This window comes from Quercus robur, chromosome 11 (assembly GCF_932294415.1).
Source record: "Quercus robur chromosome 11, dhQueRobu3.1, whole genome shotgun sequence".
Lineage (NCBI taxonomy): Eukaryota > Viridiplantae > Streptophyta > Magnoliopsida > Fagales > Fagaceae > Quercus > Quercus robur.
This window is the reverse complement of record NC_065544.1, coordinates 29,948,358-29,970,990: the sequence shown is the minus strand read 5'-3', so window position 1 is coordinate 29,970,990 and position 22,633 is coordinate 29,948,358. Positions and strand designations below refer to the sequence as shown.

The window sequence follows — 22,633 nt, the reverse complement described above, 5'->3', positions numbered from 1 at the left end:
CCTCGGATCCTCGGTACCAGAGGAATTGGTGTGACTGCAATATAGTGCCATACGTTGGCAGAACGCAGTTAGAGTCCCTCACTGCTCGGTTACCCCCTCGGATGAATTATTTAGAGTTTATCGTTCTCGGACGGTCTCCTTGCACGTATTACGGAATATTCAGCTGTTATCTCGGTTAGTTTCCTGAGTTTAATTTACTGTGAATTATCGTTATTATGCTTGGTAATGTCGGTAAATTAGAATTAGTCGGATTATGTTTCAAGGTTTCCTGCTCTAAGTATCATTGAAGAAAAACACACATGGAGCACACCCATTCACAAAGTAGTTGTTGCAAAAATGAAAAATATTCAAAACAAGTAAATAAATTCCTCTTTTATTAAGACAAAGAAATAGTACAGCGTACAATGAAAAGCTGGAATAAGCTTATATTAAAGCTAACTACATAAGCAAAAAGAAAAATACAAGATAATAAAGAGAAAGCCGAGGAAGTAGTACAGAGGAGAGGTTGGCTGCTGTTTCAAGACTTTGTTCAAGGAAAACCATTCCTCAACACTTTTACATGCCTATAACTCAGGTAGCCAAAGAGCCCAACTCGAGGCCTGCACCGTTGAAGAAAAGGCGTAGAGAGCCCGACTTCGGGCTAGTGGAGCTGAAAAAAAGGTGCAGGGAACCCAACTTGAGGCCAGCACCGTTGAAGAAAAGGTGCAGACAGTTGGAAGTTGATGGGCCTCCACGGAACCACGCCTGCGGTATCGCAGACAGGGTTGATGGTGGAGAACCTTTCTTCTGACACACTAAAAATCTGGTGTGACCAGAACCTGCTTCGGATTTTGACTGAAAGAGGGGAGGGTACCGTTCCCACCATATCCAAGCGGGAGGACACCTTAAACCTGTGCCTCCCCTGCCCAGACCACATCACTTTAAGTCTTGGAAGGGTCCGGTGCCTCTGTGGCGGGTGAAGTTCCTCCACCTCCACCCCAGCCTCAAACATATTGCACTAAGGGAAGACGACACTGGAGGTGGGAACTGGTTATGGACAAAGGGTTATGATTCTGAAGAGAGCAGAAGGGTTTATATGCCAGGAGAACAACCACCTGTCCTACTTATATAAAGGGTAAGGAGGTGTCATTTAATTTAATTTGAGCAGATTCCCAAGAAACGCTGCAGACAAGGCAGCTCTGGCACAATTTCCAACGCTATCCGCCACCACAAGATTTAAAGGTCCTCGTGAAGGCGCGCCTCGAATACTGAAATGACAAAGGGCACTGCGCGGATGAAGAATAAAGTAATGCCTCTTAATTCGGCACATCTCCCATGCAAATGGAAGAACACAAGCAGCAGTAAGGCACGAAACTTGAACAAGTCACGAGGTGGGCTCAGCATCACTAAAACCTTCATTCCTAACTAAAAAGTCGGGAAGTAGGATTTCGAGGGGCTATTGTGGGGCCTGAAATTTGGAATCCTGGCCCACTTCACATTAAGAGCCCAAAGCCCAAGCCGAGGAGCCCTACTGCCGAGGAGGTATGAGGAGAACCCCTTGATGGCCCAATAATATAGCCGAGGACAACCTCACGCTCAACGCCTCACAAAACGCCTGAAGAAAAGGACAAACTCAGTACAAGAGCAGTACAAGCTAGAAAGTTGCCAACACCATAACGTGGAGCCCAGCACCTGACAAGCCCATACCCCATACCATGCTATCCAGCTTTTCCCAACCACTCTGACGTGAAGATTGATAGGACGAGTAATTACTCCAAATATGGAGAAACTGACACGTAGATGAAGAAGGGGAAGTGAATACTAGTATAAAAGGGAAAAGAGAACTAAAAAAGGGGGGGGGGGGGAGGCCCCCGGAGAAAGAAGGAAGAAAAAGAAGGAGGAATGGTGGGAATGTAATGCTCCTCGGACTAAGTCCGAGGAGTCAAACTTTTCAAATTACATTGATGCAAGGCTCAGTTATACAGTCTAAACCCATCTTTGTATGATCGCTTATGAAAACGGGACCAGACCGAAACCCAGCGCCCAAAGACAGGCCTTTCCAAACCCACTCTCTACCAATCATATTGTTCGGGTCCTTTACACATGAGCCCAACGTCATCCTTGAGTCGTTAAAAATCGTGTCCCTACAATATATATAGAAATTATATTATGCATCTTATTGTATATCTTTAAGTGTATTCATGCATATGCATGGAGTTACAAGTTAGTTGAAATATAATTTTGAATCTAATTGGATTTGGACTCTTCAATTTTCATACTCAATAATTCATTTTTCACAAAAATTAAAAAAATAGATGGAACACATGACGCAAAATTGGACTCCAATTAAATCCAATTTAAAATTTAATTGGATTTTTTCTCAATAATTCACTAGTGTATGACCTTGTGCATATCCATGGATACAATTAAAAACAATTACAATTACACAGTTCAAATTATACATTTTTTTGAGAAGAAGTTCAAATTATAACTATTGTAAGAGTCATAGTTTACACCTTTTCTAAGCCATAGATTTTAAAAATATTTAATGGTTTCTCATTATTTATATGTGTGTGTGTGTATAAAAAATTTAGAATCTAATTAGATTTGGACTTTTCGATTTTTGCACCCAAAAATTCATTTGCAACAAAAATTAAAAAATTAGATGAGACTCGTGGATTGGACTCCAATTGAAATCCAATTTAGAATCTAATTGGATTTGGTGGAGTGCCAACCAAAGACCCTCTAAAGGTTAAGTTAGTGACTGAATGATCTCTAATAACTCAAAAAGTATGAGAGTTAGGAAATTCTATATACCTTGGAGAAGAGAAAGCTTTGTACTTATATAATGATTTAAAGCTAACCAAGCTCTCGTGTATGTAGGCTTTTCCCTTATAGGGAGTGTATGGAGTTAATATCCCGATATCTTTGAGTCTAACTTTCCATACTTAGAGGATATGAACATGTAGAATGATCTTTGGGCATAGTGTGCAAGTTATTTTCTTATAGATGGTGGAGTGGAGATAGAAGCAAAGTTAGGAATTTTTGTTTGGGGGGCCAAGTTGCAACACTAATATATTTATCAAGACAACCCTATACACACACATAAATACACATGCTTTTTTTTTATTATATACACAAACTTTTTTATTTGATAAGTTATATATATACACACACCCAACAAAAAAAAAAGAGCTTAATATTTTCAATCAAAATTATGTTTGATGGCTATCTTTCATAAAATTAATAAAATTCATTTTCTCAATTTTCATAGTGAAATTTTTAAAAAGTTTCATTTTCTATAAAAATTATCAAATTTTATACTAATGTAAGTAAAAATATTCAATTGAACTAATGAAATTTTCAAAAATATGAATGATCCAAAACTTGGAGGAACAAATTAGGTTCAAAACATATTTGAAGTTATCTTGCTTTAACCCATTATGTGGCAATTAAAGAGACATTTCATGTGTAGTTTTAGTGACAAAATTTTTTAATGAGTCAATGACTTGTTAATCGCCACATAATAGGTTGAAAAAGATAAATTCAAACATATTTAGTGCTAAACTTTTTCAAATATTTAATATATATAAAAGCACATTTTACAATAAAAAATTGAATTGTGAAAAATAAAGTTATGTCTCTATAACTATCAAACCAATTTTTTTTTTTTTTTTTTTTTTAAGAACATCATTGGACTAATTCAATTACTTGGGGGGCCAACTCTTATTTTTGTAGACTAAAATTTGAAAACATTAAAATAATTATAAAATAATTATATATATTTAAAAATTTTCAAAAATGGGGGGGGGGGGGGGGGGATGGCCCCCCCACCCTTCAAAATGGCTCCGCCCCTGAGTGGAGAACATTAACGAGTCTGGAAGCCAAGTGTAAAAGGCCGTTTGTCAGGTCTTACCCTTTTGTTACCATAGCGTGTTACAAGTGTAGATGTAGGTTAGGCTACATTGCAAATCATCAGGATTGGTACCTGACGCTTAAGGGGGTACGTGTCGACTCCCTGGTTACGTGCTGACTCTCATGTGTTAGGTGTCAGGAAGGGTACCTGACAACCCATTGGTATGTGACGACTCCTTAGCGACATGATGACTCTTAGAGCATCCACAGCAGTGGAGCTAAATTTTTAGCAATTTAGCTCCACCAAAAGTTACTTTATCTATTTTACCTACACACATGCTACAGCAGTGAATCTATTTTAGCTTTCAATACAATAAAATAATAGAAACATCACAATAAAATAATATAACCACTACAATAAAATAATATATCCCACTACTCAAAATAATATATCTAAATTTTATTATTATTCATTTCTCTATTTGTTCTTCTCTTTCTCTCTGGACTCTTCTTCTCTTTCGTTTGAAGCAAACCCACAGCACAACCCACCTCCACAATCCCAAACCCACAACCACACCTCCATAATCCCAGCCCTACAGCCCCACCTCCACAAACCCACGCTATGACCACCACGAATCCACAACGGCCGTCGCCCCACCACAAACCACAACACCGTCGCCCTACCAGCCCACAAATCCGATCTCACAACCACGAAACTCACCGGAGCACAACCACAAAAACCCATCGGAGCACAACCACGAAATCCACCGGAGTACAACCACAAAAACCCACCAGAGCACAACCATGAAACAATCAAACCCCGTCAATCTGATCTCACAATCAAACCCAGTCAACAGAGGAGTGAGAGACGAGAGAGAGAGCGTGACGGTGAGAGAGGAGCGATGGTGAGTGATTTGGGGCCTTGGGACGGCTGGGTCGAGAGGATGAGAGCTTGATGATGGGTGATTTGGGAGAGGAGTGATTTGGGAGAGAAAGAGAGGCATGGACTGAGAGTGATTCGGGAGAGAAAGAGAGGCACGGACTGAGAGAGAGAAAGAAATGATTTTTTAATCGGTGGGATGAATAAAATATATATATTTTTTTTTGCTTTCATGAACAATGCACATCTAAAAATAGATGTGCACTGTAGCAGTGGAGCTAAAATTTTTAGATTTAGCTCCACTGCTGCAGCAAGGTTTTTATGTTTATAGAGCTAAATTTTAGCATTATACCTATATAGCACCACTGCTGTGAATGCTCTTATGTGTTAGACTTTTCATTTACACAAGCTTAGAGTGGAAGGCACGTTGTATATTTGTGGGACTATGTCTAGGTCGTCCGTTTACTTGGGCTGTTGAACAACTAGAATACCTATCAGTAGGTCATTTGATTGACCCTGTCGGTTGAGTTCTTGGCGTCGAACGACTAGATTTTGTTGGATGACTAACTTGAGTTGATCTCTTTTTAGCATTGAAGAAATATTCCTTATCAACTAAAAACAATAACTGATTGTATTTGTGAGTCTACGAACTTCACCAAACCGAGAAATAAGGAGTCCATAAAAGCCAAGCAAAAAAAGAAAATAAAATGAACACTTGAATAAGAGTGATATCATAAAACCCTAGAATCCCACACAAGTCCAAATCCATTTGTTTTGACTCCTTTTAATTCGTTTTCTTTTATGCCTTTCACCTTGGAACATATTTAAAGCGAATAAATACTTGTGGGGAGTGGGAGACAAGGGCGAGATTCAAATTTTTAGGAGGAATCTTTACACACATATATACTTAGATTATGTTTGAGTAAAATTTTATCTCACATAAAATAATAATAATAATAATGATAATAATTATAACGTGAATAAGTTTGAGTCTTTTTTTTTTTTTTGTTTTTTAATAATAATTTAAAGCTTATGTTAGTGGATAAATGATATGATTGCATTTCTAAAGAATTCTACCCTATAAGTTCTAATTAGTTTAACTCATATAGTATCTTGTTGTTGAATTATAAAAATGTTAAGATGATAAAAAAATTACTATTATGAAATGGATACCATATGTTTGAAGTATCTATCTAAAAAGAAAAAAAAAAATTAGAAGATGAAGTGGAATGAACAAAGAATTAAATGGAGCGGGATGGGCTAGACTCTAGAGTTTGGAACGAGATGGAGTAGAGGTGTTCTGGCCATTTTGGGCTGAACTGAATGGAAATGGTAATTATGCTATGGAAATCTAATCCTTAAACCCTCCCGAACTCCAAAGCCCTATCCTCATTCAGTCACCCACGATGTCTCTCCTCCTTCTCAGAACTCTTCCTCTCTCTCTCCCTCTCTTCCGCTCCTTCATTCTCAAACCTTTCCCCAAAACCACACGAACCCTTTTCTCTGTTTCCTCTGCTTCCACCACTGGAAGCAGTGAAACCCACAATATTCCCAACCCCAAACCCCCACAACCTCTCAACAAAAACAGCAACTCTAACTCTAACTCTAACTCTCTCCAATGGGTGACCCGTACAAGCTTCTGTGGCCATTTATCCACAGAAGATCTCGGTAAACGTGTTCGCCTCTGCGGTTGGGTCGCCCTCCACCGCCTCCACGGTTCCCTCACTTTTCTCAATCTCAGAGACCATACTGGTCTCGTTCAGGTACCACTCATTTTCTATCATTATTGGGTTTTTTCTTTTCTTTTTGGAATTTTATAACTGGGTTTTGAATTTCAGGTCACGACGTTGCCGGATGAGTTTCCTGAGGCTCATTCGACCATCAATGACTTGAGGCTCGAGTATGTTATTGCAGTAGAAGGCGTTGTTCGGTCTCGGCCAAGTGATTCTGTCAACAAGAAAATGAAAACTGGCTTTATAGAGGCAACATTTTTATCATGTAGAAGAAAAAAATGTTGCTTGTTTCACATGTTTATAATGGAGACTAAAACGATCACTTTAAGTTTGTTAGGGACTAAAATAGATCATTTCCAAGTTATTTTAGTGACTAAAAGCGATCAATTTAAACTTTAGGGAGGGACTAATAGTTCTATTTGTGTTTCATGCTTAATATTGTTTGAATGGTGTTTCTTAAAATCCTCTCGCCCGTTTTGCCTTTGGTTACATCTAATGGTGTATCATTATGCATCAAAATCAACTGGTTGTCATTTCTTCCTAGTTTGGCTTATGTGCTGTCTCTTCAGGTGGTTTGATTTAATATTTTCTGTGCATCCCAGGTTGCTGCAGAGCATGTTCAAGTATTGAATGCTGTGAAATCAAAGTTGCCATTCTTAGTTACCACAGCTGATGATGCTAAAGATTCTGTTAAGGAGGAGATCCGTTTGAGGTAGCTGGCTTGAAAATACTCTCATCTTAGTTCTTGACTTGTGTATGTTAGTTAAGCACAACCTTTCAGTTTATAATTCATATGCACTGATGCGGTGGGATTGCAAGAATAAAAAACATACGAATAACCAACACAAGCTGCCTGAACCCTTGGTTTCACCACCTAGAGTTTGTGTGGCATCACTTTTAAGCTTTTGAAAGTTCTAAGTCAAAATTTCATTCACAATTTCAACATTTTTTCAGCGTTTAGGTGTTTTAGGATTGCATCAATAAGGAAAAATAATAATAAGCCATAATTATGACATAAATAAATCCCATAGAATCCTTAATCAAAGTACAATAAAATCTTTGTTTTTTTGATAAGTAATTCCTTCAATGTTTTCTGACTTGCATTTGTCATTTTGTTAGTGATTCTATTATCTACTCTCTTTTTTGATAAGTAATAAGTAATTATATTATCAACTCTTATGCTATCTCATTTATTGGGTCCTCTCAAGTTATTTACCTATTCCTTAGTGATCTGCCAAATTCATGGAGTTGTTCTAATAAATGACTATAATAAAGTTCCTGGTCAACTCCTTTATTCATTGAGGAAATCATTTTTAGAGTTCCGTGCTGAGAAGAAGCTAGTAGATGTGCTAATGTTGTTATTTGGACTGAGGTAGAGTTGCTAGTTGAAATTTATGTAAATTTCTGGTAAAGGACTTCTTTTCATGTCAACAGATATCGATGTCTTGATCTACGGCGGCAGCAAATGAATTCCAACATAATGCTGCGCCATAAGGTGGTTAAATTTATTCGAAGATATCTAGAGGACATGCATCAATTTGTGGAGGTACCATCCTCTGAATAATTTTCGATTGTCGACTTTGAAGAGCACTCTATTTTTACTGCTTCTATTCTATGCTTATCCCAAAATTTAATAGACAGTTACCGAATGTTTGGATCGCTGACATTTTTTCATGGTTATAAGGTAGATTGAGACTCCAATACTCTCTAGATCTACTCCAGAAGGTGCACGGGATTATTTGGTTCCCTCACGAGTTCAGGTATGTACATTTTTTTCTAGCTGCCACTATTTTCTGGATATACTTTCTTGCCAGATATACTCAAGCATCAAATACCAAATAGTATTTGCTAAGATCTTTGTATGATAGGACGAGTCCTTGGGGCAGCATCTCTTCTTTGTCCTCTTTTTTTTTATTATTTTTAAATTTAATTATTTTATATATTATAATTTAGATTTTAATCCTTTAATAGTATTTACTAGTTAGACACACATCTCATGTATTTATTCTACCTTCTTTATTGAATAACATTGTTTGTATTTATATATAAAAAGCATCACATACCTTCTACTTGGGATGTACTTATATAAAGCATAAAAGTGTCGTGTGGTCATGCCATTTGCATTGAAAACATATCTAAATTTAATTTTAAATCAATTATTACTCTTTTGGAGTCGAACTCTAAGCGCACTTTACTTGTTGAACCAATTCAAAGCCCAAAGTCGTAGAGCCATGAAGTCCAAGTGACATACTAGGATTCTTGTGCAAGAGTCATAACTCTTTGGATCACAATCATTGCTCTAGCCCAGCATGTCAACCAAATTGATCAACTAGATTCTAAGGCCTAATGAACACCATAACCCTTATTTCTCTCTCTCCCTTGCGTATTAATCTATCACTCACTCAGTCAAACATGAAAATTCCCCTTACCCAGATTGCTATCTCCAGTAGACCCTAGAAACCTCCCTTCTTTATCATCCTCCATGGCAGCATAGTCTAATGATGAAATGGTGGTGGTGGAGTTAAGTTTAGGAGAACATGATGTGATGGCGAGAGAGAGAGCAAATTGTTGGTTGATCGTTGAGACTTGAGAGTTGATTTGTCAATATGAGCTAAAAGTTGATGAAGGTAACCAAAATCGATATTTTTCCCTTTCAAATTTAGTGGTCACTGTGTCTGGACAATGTCACAACCATGTCTTTGGCATGTCCAAAATAGAAAATCATTATTGACATGTTATGGATGTGTATTGAGGCATCCCCAGATTAGGGATTTGGCTTTGTTTGTGCTTCTTATATAAGATGCCACTTTAAGTGCCTACAACTTATATTAATAATCTCACTTATCAAAAAAAAAAACTTATATTAATAATCTCACCTCTGAAATGGTTGCACCTCACAAATGAATTGCATGTTGAAAGCACCGCATGATATCTGTGTGGTCTTAGTCTTAAGGATGACAATGATCTGAGTCTCTCAATTAATGAGTTGTAGAACCATATAGAATGATTGTAGATATATTGGCTATCAATTCAGTGAAAGTAGGGGTGTCAGATAGGTGGGTTTGGGGTGGGCATAATTGGATTGGGCATATAAAACCCATTTAATTAATTGTTTCTAACCCAAATCCAACCCAACCCAATTATTATGGGTAAACCCCAACTCACCCAATTACCCAATTATCAAAATTACCAAAATGCCATTAAAGTGAAAACCCACATTGTCACTGTCACCCAAAAAAAAAAAAAAAAAAAAACCTATAGCATAGATCTAAATTTCCAAAAAAATAAAAGCAAGCAAATTCCATGACAATTCACACAAATGCTACGTTTGTTTGCTGAGAAAATGCAGGAAAAAATGATCAAAACAGAACAAAAATCCAGAATGCGAGATTCAAAAAAAAAAAAAAAAACTCCAGTCTCAAACTCAACTCTACTGCTTTTAATGCGTCAAGTATATTTTCGGAGCTTGAAACTTTCTTTTTTCTTTCTCTCTCACTTTCTGAGCAACCAAACAGACACTACATACAAACACATGCCACACAAAGAATAACATGAAACTCACGGAAGAGCTCTTGGAGTGGAAGTTCCCGGCGAGAGACAAAAGCCGCTTAGCAGCTTGGAGAGCCCCAGCCAGATCGTACAACCACGACGACTCCACATCCACATCATCAAAAGTCGCCGTCGTTGCCGACACCACATCATCCATCGGCTGAGCACGAAACTCTCTGATCTCCTCAAGCAAATGCGTGAGCAGCGAAATCCTATTTGCACTAGATCCGTACAGTCCTTCCTAAACGACCAGCCATCGTTTCCACCACCGCCAACGGCAATGCCGGCCACAGTAACTTCCCTGACGAGCTCAAGCACCAATGGATTCCATGAGTTCTAGATGAGAGCTTGAGAGAGAAAGAGAGAGAGCAAGCGAGAGAGACAGAGAGAGGTGTTTGGAGGCCGAGAAAATGAAGGAAAATGAACACTTGAAAACTGAAACGTCTGAGGGTTTTTTTTAAATTTTTTTATTTTATGGGAAGGGTTAGGTTGAATTTGGGTATATTGTTTTTGGATTAAATGGGTCTCAATGGGTTTATAGTTAAAACCCAATAATCACTGGGTCTAATTGGGTTGATGCTCATTTAACCCAACTAATAATTGGGTGGGTTTGGGTGGGCAAATGGGTTTGGGCTTACTTTGCCACCCGTAAGTGAAAGAGATGAATGTTCATTTATCTAACTAGTGATATCTATCTTTCATATATTGGGGGTGCTTTTCAATGAGAATTGAATGAGAAAAATTTGTTTTGTTGAGATTAAATTTTCATAGTTTATATGCATTTCCTGCTATGCTTCCTTCTTTGCCTGCAGGACTATTCACTCTATTGTCTATTTTGAAGCCAGGAACATTCTATGCTTTACCTCAAAGTCCACAACTGTTTAAGCAGATGTTAATGGTCTCTGGTTACGATAGGTATTATCAAATAGCAAGGTAAATTTTTCCTGACTAGCTGGCATGAGAGTTGATTTTTTTATTTTTTATTTTAAAGTGCTTTGAGCTTTGGAGAAATTACTTTGTTTTGAATGTGATTGGAGCTTTCTGATTTCTTCTATCAAACTCATTAATTTTTGTGGTGTGCTTTCTTTTATCCAAGACTTGCATGAAGAGAATAAGTGAACACCATTCTGCCTTTTAATATATGCGGGAATAGGCACTACAGTTTTTCACTTTGTTTTGGCAAGGTCTTTGGTTTATGTATATCTTTGTTAGAAATTATTCAATTAAAATTGTGATTCACATTTGAAATGAATCTCTGCAGGTGTTTTCGAGATGAAGATCTAAGAGCAGATAGACAACCTGAGTTCACACAGCTTGATATGGAAATGGCTTTCACTCCCTTGGAGGACATGTTGAAGCTTAATGAAGATTTGATCAGGAAGGTTAGTTTATATGATGCAGGACTGAAAATCTCCCTAATTGTATACGAGAAGTGCAAAAATAGAAGTTTAACAAATAAGTTAGAAGATGATGAAAACACCCTTTGCCCTGTATGAGAAGAGTTCTGTTAAAGTTTTAGAACAAGATGATGGGGGAAGTAAACAAATAAGTTGGGGTAACATGAAGAAAGCCTATAATGACCCCGATGTAGTACTGGGAAGGACGGTTGACTAAGTGATGTGGTCAATAGATGATCTCAAGAGAAATGTTGGTAGAATGCTCTGACTATTGATTTGCTTTAGTCGCCAATGAGCTCAAGCTCAAATGGCACTTCCTCCTCCCATAAGAATGGGACAGAGAGTAAGGTCATGGTTTCAAAACCCATTGGATGCATGTGGATCTCACCAATGAAAAAAAAAATGTAAAATATAGTATCGCTTTAGTTGATAGTAATCTTGGTAGAATCAGGTTTAACTTGGAGATCAAAAGAATAGAAAAAAGAATCAGGTTTAACTCGAATTCTTAGAGGGTTTACAAGAGAGAGTTCAGATAGACTTTCAAGCTAACTAATGGTAGTGTTGTCAGATAGAGAGACTTCAATAAATTGTCTGTGAGTCTAGTATTAAATAATTTACTGTTAAGCTGTAGGTTTGATTTGTGATTAATTAATGAAAGCAGATTCTGGTGTATCAACTGGGCTTGGTTTTGAGGCTCCTAACTTTGGTCAGGTTCATCTTGAATGAGCTAAGCTTGTGAATGAATCAATACAGGCTCATTGACACCCTCAAGAACACTGTTGAGAGTAGTCCTTGGAAAACATTTTTGTTTTAACTATCCAGCCAGCTGATCATATGGTTATCAGAAATTAATTCATCAAGTTGTTCATTTTATGGTGTATTGAATGTTTACTATAAATTTGCAGTATTGATTTATTGTCTCTTTAGCATCTTCCCATTATAAGGTTTACTTAGAAAATTATATATATTGCAGGTTTTTCTAGATATTAAAGGTGTGCAGCTGCCAAATCCTTTCCCAAGGCTTACATATGCTGAAGCAATGAGTCGATATGGTTCTGACAGGCCAGATATTAGATTTGATCTTGAGTTGAAAGATGTAATGTTCTCTTTCTTAACTTGTTCATATAGCACAACAGCAATTCTGATCTCACATTACAATTTTTGTGACTGTTAATCAATTTACAACTTGTAAGATGGATAGGCATGTTATAAGTCAGCTGGTAATATATAATATTTTGTACTGTCAAATACTCATCCTGTGCAAACACTCAAGCCTGTAGAAAGTATGTAAGATGGATAATTTAGTTTGAATCTCTCCTTCCCCTTCCCCCTTCTCCTTTGGGCCAAAATTTATATATAGATAAATATGGTAAAAATTTGGGGAGAGAGAGGAATAGTAGGACTTTTGATGGTCTTGTGCATCACTGGCATGCAACTATGTTTTCTTTTTTGAGATCCTTGTATGATTGGATGGCTGTTTAGACAGAGTACATTCTGCGTTTTTTTTTTTTAATATATATATATTTTTCTGAATTTGAATTTGTGACTCTTTAAAAATGGTTCTCATACGCTCGTTGCATATTTAAGTTTTACTTCCCTATTTAATAATTACTTAACTTAGTAAAAAAATCTAATATCATACTGAATTTTAATAGGGGGGAGGGGGGGAAAGAGTATTTGGTTGGGGAGGGGAGGGGGGAGTGAAAATGGTGAGGCCCAGGAGTTTTGTCCCTAGGCCCACCATTTGGGGTGAAATGGTTTTCTCCCAAATTTGGGGAGAAAAGTGGGGGAGGGAGAAAATTGATGGGAAATTCCAAATCTGCTCTCCCCATATTCAACTTGCAGCCTCTTTTATTTATTTATTTTTTATATTCTATTTTTTTTTTCTTTGTACTAGGGGAATAGGATTACAATTATACAATTTACATTTTTTTTTCTTCTCAACTAAACAATTTTTTTTTTTTTTTTTTTTTTTTTTTTTGAGGAACCTCCAAAAGAGTTTTTTATCCCTCCACTTTTCTACCCCCAACCAAACACCATGAGAGAAAACTAAAATCTCTTCTATCCTCCCATTTTTCCATCCCCCTATTTTCTATTCCTCCACTTTTCTATCCCCTTAACCAAACAGACCCTTATTGAGGGCCACACTTGCGTTGGTTACTCTACACATTATCTTGCATTCATTGACTTATTGCTGTACGGTGTTATGGAAGTTCTCTGGTCATCCTTTGTATTTTTGATAAGTTCTCTGGTCATCATACACCCTTCTCTCATTTTCTTTTGTACTTGTTAGTGTATAACTGTATCTGGTAACCTTTTCTCTTTCTTGTCATTGGTGGATAATGTTAAGAATCTTTCTGGTCATGTATGTGGTTATCGTTTCTTCAATGTTTCATTCAAAGAGAATCATAAGGGAGACTAGGATTTCAAATTTTATTTCAAAAAATGTTATTATTAATTTTCAATTTAAATACCTAAGACAAGTGATTTGGTGGAGTAATTCTCTCTCTTTTGTCTCTTGTAACTCCCAAGTCATGATCATCATGCAGAAACTCATATCAGGCAATTTTTTCTATAATTTGCTACTCAAATTCCTTGATTTTAAATCCTCACATCCAAAACATAAAAGTAATTTGCATATGTTCATAAATTGCTGGATATTGCAAAATTGATAGTTGCTGCTTCTAACTCTCTAGTGGTTAGCTTGAGTGAACACTTAAGGCTGTAGAATGTTCCTTCAGGAAGTTTCATGTGGAGACTGATTAGTTATATTAGTTATATGAGAATTTATTTTGTATGCTTGACCTAGTTCCATTCTGTATGGGTTTTATTGAAAATGTTTGTTGATTGGAGCTGCAGGTATCTGATATTTTCTCAGATTCCCCCTTCAGGGTTTTTGCAGATGCCTTGAAGAGTGGGGGAATTATTAAGATGCTATGTGTGCCCTCAGGTGCCAAAAGTTATTCAAATACAGCTCTTAAGAAAGGTGATATTTACAATGAAGCAAACAAATCTGGAGCAAAGGGTTTGCCTTTCTTGAAGGTCTTGGATGATGGTAAATGAGTTTCTTTCTTCTTTTTTGTTTTATTATTATTTTGTTTTTGTTTGGGGGTGGTGGGGGGGGGGGGGGGTGGATAGATGGATAGGTATCTATATTTCATGGTGAACAGTTATTTTGGATCCACCCTTGACAGTTTCAATGTTTCCATTTAGGGGGTCTTGAGGGAATTCCTGCGCTAGTATCAAGTTTGGATCCTACAAATAAAGATCAACTGCTGAGACGAGGCTCTGCTGGACCGGGTGATCTTTTGTTGTTTGCAGTGGGTCAACATGCGTCAGTAAATAAAATTCTTGATCGTCTGAGGGTGTTTGTAGCCCATGAATTAGGCTTGGTTGACCATGTAAGTTTCTAATCTGCTCATCAGTTTGAAAAGATAAATAGCCTTAGTTTCTCTTGTTCTCTAAGATGCTTCTTCTATTTTTGTCTGATATGTAGTCCAGGCATTCAATTCTGTGGGTGACTGATTTTCCGATGTTTGAGTGGAACGAATCAGAACAGAGGCTTGAGGTCTGTTTCATGTTTGTAATACATCCTTGCAATTCCAGTGAAGTGTGATAAATTTCCATTGTGAAAATCATTGCTGTTGATTGTTTCATGTTCTTATATCATCACTATGAATATTTTCTTTGTTTCTTTTTCTTTTTCCGTTTGATAGTATTTGGCTAGATTGTAGGCCAAGAGCCTTGTAGCTCAATTGGTTAGCACCTCTTGGTATTTCCAAACCTCCTTGTGTTTCCAATTTAGACATTAGGGTTCAAATCCCTCCCCTTACTATGGAATTATCAAGAAAGGATTTGGCTAGATTGTTCCTTTTTTTATTTTGGTACTCAATTATTCTTGACATTGTAGATTCTTACCAATACTTTGATGTTAGGCATTGTTTCATCTTGTTTCTGTCTATACATCTTGTGATTTGGTGCATTTAGGTTTGTTCCTTATTATAGTTATTGCAATTTGCATCTATCTCTAGTGAGGTAGGATTTTTCAGTATGCTGTTTTATTAAGTACCTAAGCTACCTTGGGAGTTTTGAGGTGGGCTTGGGATTATGCTTAATGGGCCTTATCCCTCCTCTCCTTCAATTTAGCCAAAAGAAAAAGCTGCTTTTAATACTAGATAATGTATATTGTGTTAAGTCATTTTATATTGACTTCTGATTTTTGTGTTGCTTTTCAAGATAGGATTTCCGTGCTATTAGTTGTTGATACAAGTTGCAAGACATCTTTCATAGCCTATATCTGTACATGTGTGGATGAAATTATTGTTTTACAGGCCTTACATCACCCCTTCACTGCCCCAAATCCTGAAGACATGAATGATCTTGCCTCTGCTCGTGCACTAGCTTATGACATGGTTTACAATGGAGTGGAGGTGATTTATTATCCTAATTAATTTCTTTTCATTTTCTGGCATCTGCAAGCCAGAAGCTCCTATGATTATTTTCTCCCTGATGTTAACCAATATGTTGTTACCTTGTTTCCTATTGTCCTGTCAGATTGGTGGGGGAAGTTTGAGAATATTTAAACGTGACGTACAGCAAAAGGTTTTGGAAATTGTTGGCATCTCCCAGGAGCAGGTGAGTAGACCCATAATCTTTTGTGCAGTGTAATTGGCTCTGCACACATTTTATTATGGCTATTGTTTGGGGTGATTTTTGTTTCCCGTAGTTTTAATACTCTGTATCTCTATATCACTTAATAAAAAAAGTCTGTATGTCTCTACATGATGTAATTATACTGCATAGTGATTATGAGAATGAGATTAGTAGATAAAGCTCATAAGTTTAAGCCCTAAGCTCATCACAAAAGTGCACTTCCTGTAAGAAAAAGATCAAATGATGTTGCTTACATAGTTGTCTTTGCATACAGAGTTTTATTTGTATGGGCCACTATTGTTCTTGGTACTGGTGAAAGATTGAATTAAATGTTTCTAAAATAGCCTAGCCATTAAAATATATTAGAATAAGCTAAAATTGAATTGGTCATATTGCAATTAGAGAGTCATATGTTTGATTAATAAGGTGAAACTATGTAACACGATTAATTTATGTTTGATCTAAACCTCATATTGTGGTTGTAATAATAAAACAGGTTATCATTGCATTTGGGTTTCTAATTCGTTTATTAAGCACATATAAGAACTTTAATCCAATAGAATTCTATATCTAATACCCTCTCCACTTTGGACTTTAACGTAAACCTGTGGCTTTGTTGGAAGTACACTATTGTAGGTAGGGATTATGGGTCTCAGGTTTTTGTAATTTTTGTGTAGTTACAGTACATTACTTCCTATTCCTCCATTGGATATATGTAGAAATATTACATATGCATATATGCTTGTTTGTCTTCGCATTATGTAGCACTGGTTCATATCTTGTTTGAACTATTTATTTGATTTAGTAATCTTGTTGATTAGAGATTTGAGTAAGCACAAGCAGAAGTGGAAACTGGGAATTCCATTGGCGCAATGCCTTACTGCTGATATTTATCCCAAAAAAAAAAAAAAAAAAAAACCATCCTGTATATGAGCATTTTTTTAATGCTCTAATTAACTTTTTAGTTTTTGTATAGGTTATGTCTAACACATTAAAAAATACCTAATTTGGTTGTTGATTTGGATATAAAGCAGGAAGAGAAGAGAGACAATAATGGACATGAAAATGACAGCTACTTATAAAATTTAATAAATAAACTCTTGCCTAATTTTTTCTCGTATAGGAAAAGGGAATGCATATTAAATTTTGTATGAGGAAAAGTGATGTTTGATCCTGAATTTATAATATTGTGGATGGTTTAAAGTCTAAGGAATTTATGAAATTGGTAAGAGCCAGAGAAGCCAAGAGTGGATATCTAGAAGAATGCTAGTGTAGTCGATTTATGAGGTAGATTTGAACGCCTTTGCTTTCCTCCAATAATGTGATAATATGTCAATTTCTCTACAGGCTGAAGCAAAGTTTGGTTATCTTTTGGAGGCATTAGACATGGGTGCTCCACCACATGGTATGAAACTCTGCACTAGCTACAAGTAACAATTCATTGCCTGCTTGCATATGCATACCTATATACATGTATATGCATCAATAGTTTTGTCTAGATAGCAAATTACGATCATTCTGCTCTTACAAATATATTTATATATATATATATTTATATTTATATTTTTTGATAAGTGCTCTTAAAATATTAATTCACGTGAAGTTCTTATTTTCCCTTGCAGGAGGAATCGCTTATGGGTTGGATAGATTGGTTATGTTGTTGGCAGGTGCTAATTCCATCAGGGATGTTATAGCTTTCCCAAAGACAACAACTGCACAGTGTGCCCTCACTCGTGCACCATCAGAGGTCGATACTCAGCAGTTGAAAGATCTATCATTTCAAACTCAGTAGTGTCATGTTGTTCAATTGTTCATCTACACTAATTATTTATTTGAATTTGCTCATTGATATTCCCTCATATGTATTACTCTGGGATCTTTTGCTTGTTCTTTTGGCACCTAGTTTAGTATGTGAGGGAACGGTTACTATATATTTAAGAACAGAATATATCAATATTTTGGTTAGGCAGGGTTAAAACAAGCATCAAAGGTTATTATTCTGCTTTCGTACTGTCTTTTTGCTATAGCATTCCATTTGCTTGTAGACTCTGTATAATGGCCATGGAAATACAACAATAAGAAGATATCGTTCACTTGACATGCCACCGAACATCATCTAGAGGTGTCTGTTCTTGTGTGTGAATCTGTGACATGGAAATCAGCATTTCCTTGCTTATATGGCCTCATGTGCTATGCAAACAATGCTTGAACGATCTGATGGTATTATGAACATCATCTAGAGGTGTCTGTGTTATTGTGTGTGAATCTATGACACGTAAATCGGCATTTCCTTGCTTATATGGCCTCATGTGCTATGCAAACTATGCTTGAACAATCTGATGGTATTAACCATGAGGGAATGAGGTTAATACCATGAGATCAAATCCAATTGGTTGACATAATTTAACCAATTGAGTGGTACATAGCGATATTTGTTGTTGTTACTATTTGTTACTTTGCTAAAACTTTGATTGTCATTGGGTTGTTACTTCCCTTGCTATCCAACATCTATATTTGTTATTATTAGGGTAATTTAGTCATTGACTTTTGGTATTGTGTCAAAATAGTTTTTACTGTTAAATGATGTATTGAAAATGCTGATGTGACTGATGGTTAAAATAAAAAATATTTTTTTATGCCAACTCAAATGCCACATATTGCTGACGTGGAATAAATTAACAAAAAAAAAAAAGGGTTTAATCAAGACCTCATGTGCAAGGGGGAAAATCGGAAATTGGGATCAAAATCCCTAAAATTAGGTGAGCTCCATCATCATCCGTTGTCATTATGAACTTGTGCATTGGTGTATGTTCGTGTTTACTTTGAAGCTATGGAGGAAGACACAAAAGTGAGGAAATGCAAATGGTCAAAACTAATATAATTATGAATATGAATCTACTCTATGATTGAATCAACAAATATTGAATTATTTTCACTAACTTAAGTGCTCCATTATTATTGTTAACATTTTTTATAATCTTGATTGTGTGTTATTAAATTAATTTTGACTTTTGTTGGACCTTCTTTCAATTCTTGCTAAAACAAATAAATTTAAGCAAGAAGGCCATAATTCAATTCAATTAATCTATATATATATATATATATATATATATAAAACCGAAACTTTTGAAGCTCCTACAATTTTCCACATCAGCACAATATTTAAATACAATATTTAAACTTTATTAAATTTTCCACCTCATCATTGTTTTCCTTTTCCAATGCAAATTAGACTTCTAGCCAAATAAGGACACTCTCCCACCGCCTCTACTCTCTCCTATTTAAGAATTGCTTGCGTAGAAAACCTAAGCCCCAAAACACAATTTTCTTCTTAAAACTTATTTTTCTTCAAGATTTTTTTTAAGGGTGGCTCATGTTTCACAATTCACATATTCCACTTATGTATTGGACTCCTCTCCTTCTTCGGTCAATGCATCAAGGTTAGGGTTATTTGATTTGTTCAATAAAAATTATAGATTTGTGAATTTTTAAGTTCATTTTTTGCAATACATTTAATTGTCTGGCCAATTTCAATAGTAAAAAAGCTATAATCATAGATTCCCTTCTTTCTATTGTATTTCTCTATTGCGTAATTATATATATATATATATATATATTGTTTTATTTCAATATTTTTGTAGCTTTGAATCTTCTGATTTTTTTTTAATTTTTTTTTTTTGGCCTTTTGGAAGTTTTAACATCATAACTTTTGGGTTTTATTTTTTCTATTATCAGAAATTATCTAGAAGATTTCAATGAATATCCATGGATTATTCTTTTTGAGGGTAACCCATCTTTATCTTATATTTCTATTCCTAACTTTTTTTTTCCTATAATTTTTCTTTAATTGTCCGTGTTTACGTCTCTTTTGTTTTTCTTATTTTTACTTTCATAGCATATGTACATGTTGTGTATGTTCTTTGATTCTTTCTTTAATGATTTTTGTGTGAGTATGTGTTATTGTATCTGGGTACTTAGGCAAAATCTATAAAGACTAAAGATTTTTTTTTTGGTAATGAATCCTGTGTTTTTCATGACTTTAGTGAGTCATATTCTTAATGATCGAAATGGTTTTGTTTGACGTGGATTTTGTTCATATTGGTTTCAAAGTTTATTTCTTGGCTTATATTAGAGATTGTAATATATTTATTCATCAAACTGTTTAGTTGAGTTTGTTTTCGAAATTGTTTTCAGTGTTGGACATTTTCTTGAAGTATGTTGGTATCATATATTAAAATACTGTTAAGTTGATAATAATAATAATAATATAGTTTAATAAATGTCTGAAACATATAGCTGTTAACAAATGTTTTAGCTATATGGTTTTATTTTACAAATTCAATTTTGGTGTTGTAGTAAAATAAACAAAGATTAAATTATATATTGTACTCAATACATTTCCCGTGCATCGCACGGGTTAGCGACTAGTTATAATAAATCTTAAAGAAAGAACCTTAAACTTAACTTAAAAAACTTAGTTGACATAAAATAATTAGTGCACCACACAAATAATTAATGCATAAAAATAAATGCATTTATTTTATTAATACTCCTTTTAATTACATAACACAAATTTAGGTAATACAAGTTTCCAAGAGGGAGCTTCATATATTTAGATTATTTTTAAGTAGAATTTATATCTTGTATTAAATAAAAAATAAAAAAAATATCAAGCCCATGGTATTTGCAAGCCAGATAAGTTACATTATAAACAATTACTTGGAAGCCTAGACCTTTTTATGGAAGATAAATGAACAAGGTAAGCTGTTTTTACTTTTTAGTTCTTTCAACAATGATGACGTCGAAAATTGTCACCAATGGGTCACACCGTACTCGCGACTCGAAGCGAACCTGCACAACAGAAGCAATCGAAAGAAGTCCTTCAGAGAGCACCGGTGTGGTGCTGGCCAAAAACTCTCCGACGGTCAAGTTAGAATTCTTCTGTTTTTACTTAGAGCGTTAGAGAGGGTCAATTAAAGCGTACCTCGATTTGTGAGGGTGTTAGGTCTTTTATAGTGGTAGAGAGTTGACTTTTCTTCTTGGTTTTCAAATCCTTTCCATGTGGGACTCTAATACAAATTCTTCTGAGCGTGGTGAGCAAAGATTTCCATTTTTGGATTTTAGGGCTTTTCTAGGCGATAGGGAGTTCGGATCATGGGCCCTTACTATGTCTGTCAGCGATGGGCCTTCAAAGCGCATCGGATTATCTTTACACAGGCCCAGCAGTTCCGATCCGTCAGGCCCATTAAGGTAGGCCCATCAGGCTCTATATTTTATCATCTTCAGTTGCCCCCTTCACCCCAATGGTCCGTCACCTTTTTAGGTCAAAGGATCAATGGGGTGACGACCCTAACGTATGGGTATGACGGGTATTTTATGACGGAGTGAAATCCGTGAGACAAAAAGAAGGTTTCAAGTTTATAGTCACAACTGGTTGACGGATTTATGCAAGATAGGATGACGGTTCCAGATGGATCAACCCGTCAGAGGAAGATTCATCAAGTTGACGGTTACATGATGGGTACAAATCTGTTGATGCGTACTGACAGGTTGTCAGCATTTATTGAGCATGCCACGTGTCAATCTCTGAATGGCCGTTGTATAGGATCGAAGCGTCGCTTCGTATTCTGTGCATCTCCTATATATATAAGGTGCCTCACTCTCTCATTTTTTCAATTTTCAATCAGAAATCGTTTGTCAGAGCGAAGCCGTCAACCTTGTCAGAGCAATCCGTTGAGGACGAGAATCTACTGATTACACCAACCGTCACCTCTCCTCTGCTAAGTGTGGTAAGTACTTCTAATACCATAATCAAGTTACATTTCCGTCCTTACATTGTTGTTAGGCTTACCATACCCGTCAATACTTTCAAACCCGTCGGTCTTAGGTTTCATCGTCAATTGTAGGAAATGTCTAGTGCGTCAAGTAACCAGTCGGTGGTTCGTGATGGGACGGAATACGAGGATGTATACCCGTCCGGTCATAAAGACCAAGAGAGCCCCGGCGAAGATAGGAGTCCGTCTGCCTCTTCTTCATCCTCAACAAATGAGGATGTGGAGATAGTTGAAATAGAGGGTTCTGATGACGACGGGAATCAAGCACTGGAGTCCGTTGTAGGTGCTGATGGACTAAGGCAGTTCATCATGTTGCCAGAGTGGACGGTGCATAGGTTCACATCCGTCATCAGGGAGAAACATTTCAGCACTTTTAGAACCAACTTCCAAATCCCGGACTACGTTTCCATCCGTCTACCATATGTGTCGGAGAAGTGTTACTATGAAGGGGTAGACGGTGTCGGAGTATACGAGCAGGCGTTGAAGGCTGGACTTCGATTCCCGCTTTCTACACTTCATAGGGAACTTTTGCACTATCTGGGGTTGTCCGTCACCCAGATATCCCCTAACGCCTGGAGGGTCTTCATAGCCATGGAGATTCTTTACGGTGCAATGTTGGATGGAGAAAGGAGACTGACGGTCCGTGAATTTCTTCACTGTTACCGTCCAGACGAGATTTCTGGATCAAGGGGGATGTATAGTTTTGCTAGTCGGAGCCCCTTGTTGAAGGTGATCTTTGAGACCCCAGACTCA

The 22,633-nt window shown here is 36.4% G+C and overlaps 1 protein-coding gene across 4 annotated transcripts in view; it reads left to right on the top strand.

The window, feature by feature from the left end:
* The first annotated feature begins 5,949 nt into the window (after positions 1 to 5,949).
* LOC126705898 (aspartate--tRNA ligase, chloroplastic/mitochondrial) overlaps positions 5,950 to 22,633 on the top strand; it is a 49,693-nt gene continuing 33,009 nt past the window's right edge. The window contains exons 1-15 of one of the 4 annotated variants that reach the window (XM_050405120.1): positions 5,951 to 6,477; positions 6,553 to 6,696; positions 7,050 to 7,159; positions 7,882 to 7,993; positions 8,136 to 8,207; positions 10,838 to 10,929; positions 11,258 to 11,378; positions 12,367 to 12,489; positions 14,253 to 14,448; positions 14,607 to 14,794; positions 14,890 to 14,961; positions 15,725 to 15,823; positions 15,948 to 16,028; positions 17,394 to 17,451; positions 17,669 to 17,861. In XM_050405120.1, coding sequence (XP_050261077.1) covers positions 6,121 to 6,477; positions 6,553 to 6,696; positions 7,050 to 7,159; positions 7,882 to 7,993; positions 8,136 to 8,207; positions 10,838 to 10,929; positions 11,258 to 11,378; positions 12,367 to 12,489; positions 14,253 to 14,448; positions 14,607 to 14,794; positions 14,890 to 14,961; positions 15,725 to 15,823; positions 15,948 to 16,028; positions 17,394 to 17,451; positions 17,669 to 17,838 — 1,995 coding nt within the window. In that variant the 5' untranslated portion in view covers positions 5,951 to 6,120 and the 3' untranslated portion in view covers positions 17,839 to 17,861. Of the gene's footprint in view, positions 6,478 to 6,552; positions 6,697 to 7,049; positions 7,160 to 7,881; positions 7,994 to 8,135; positions 8,208 to 10,837; positions 10,930 to 11,257; positions 11,379 to 12,366; positions 12,490 to 14,252; positions 14,449 to 14,606; positions 14,795 to 14,889; positions 14,962 to 15,724; positions 15,824 to 15,947; positions 16,029 to 17,393; positions 17,453 to 17,668; positions 18,053 to 22,633 lie in introns of those variants that run through there. The other 3 variants (XM_050405119.1, XM_050405122.1, XM_050405121.1) reach the window with 3 other exon arrangements.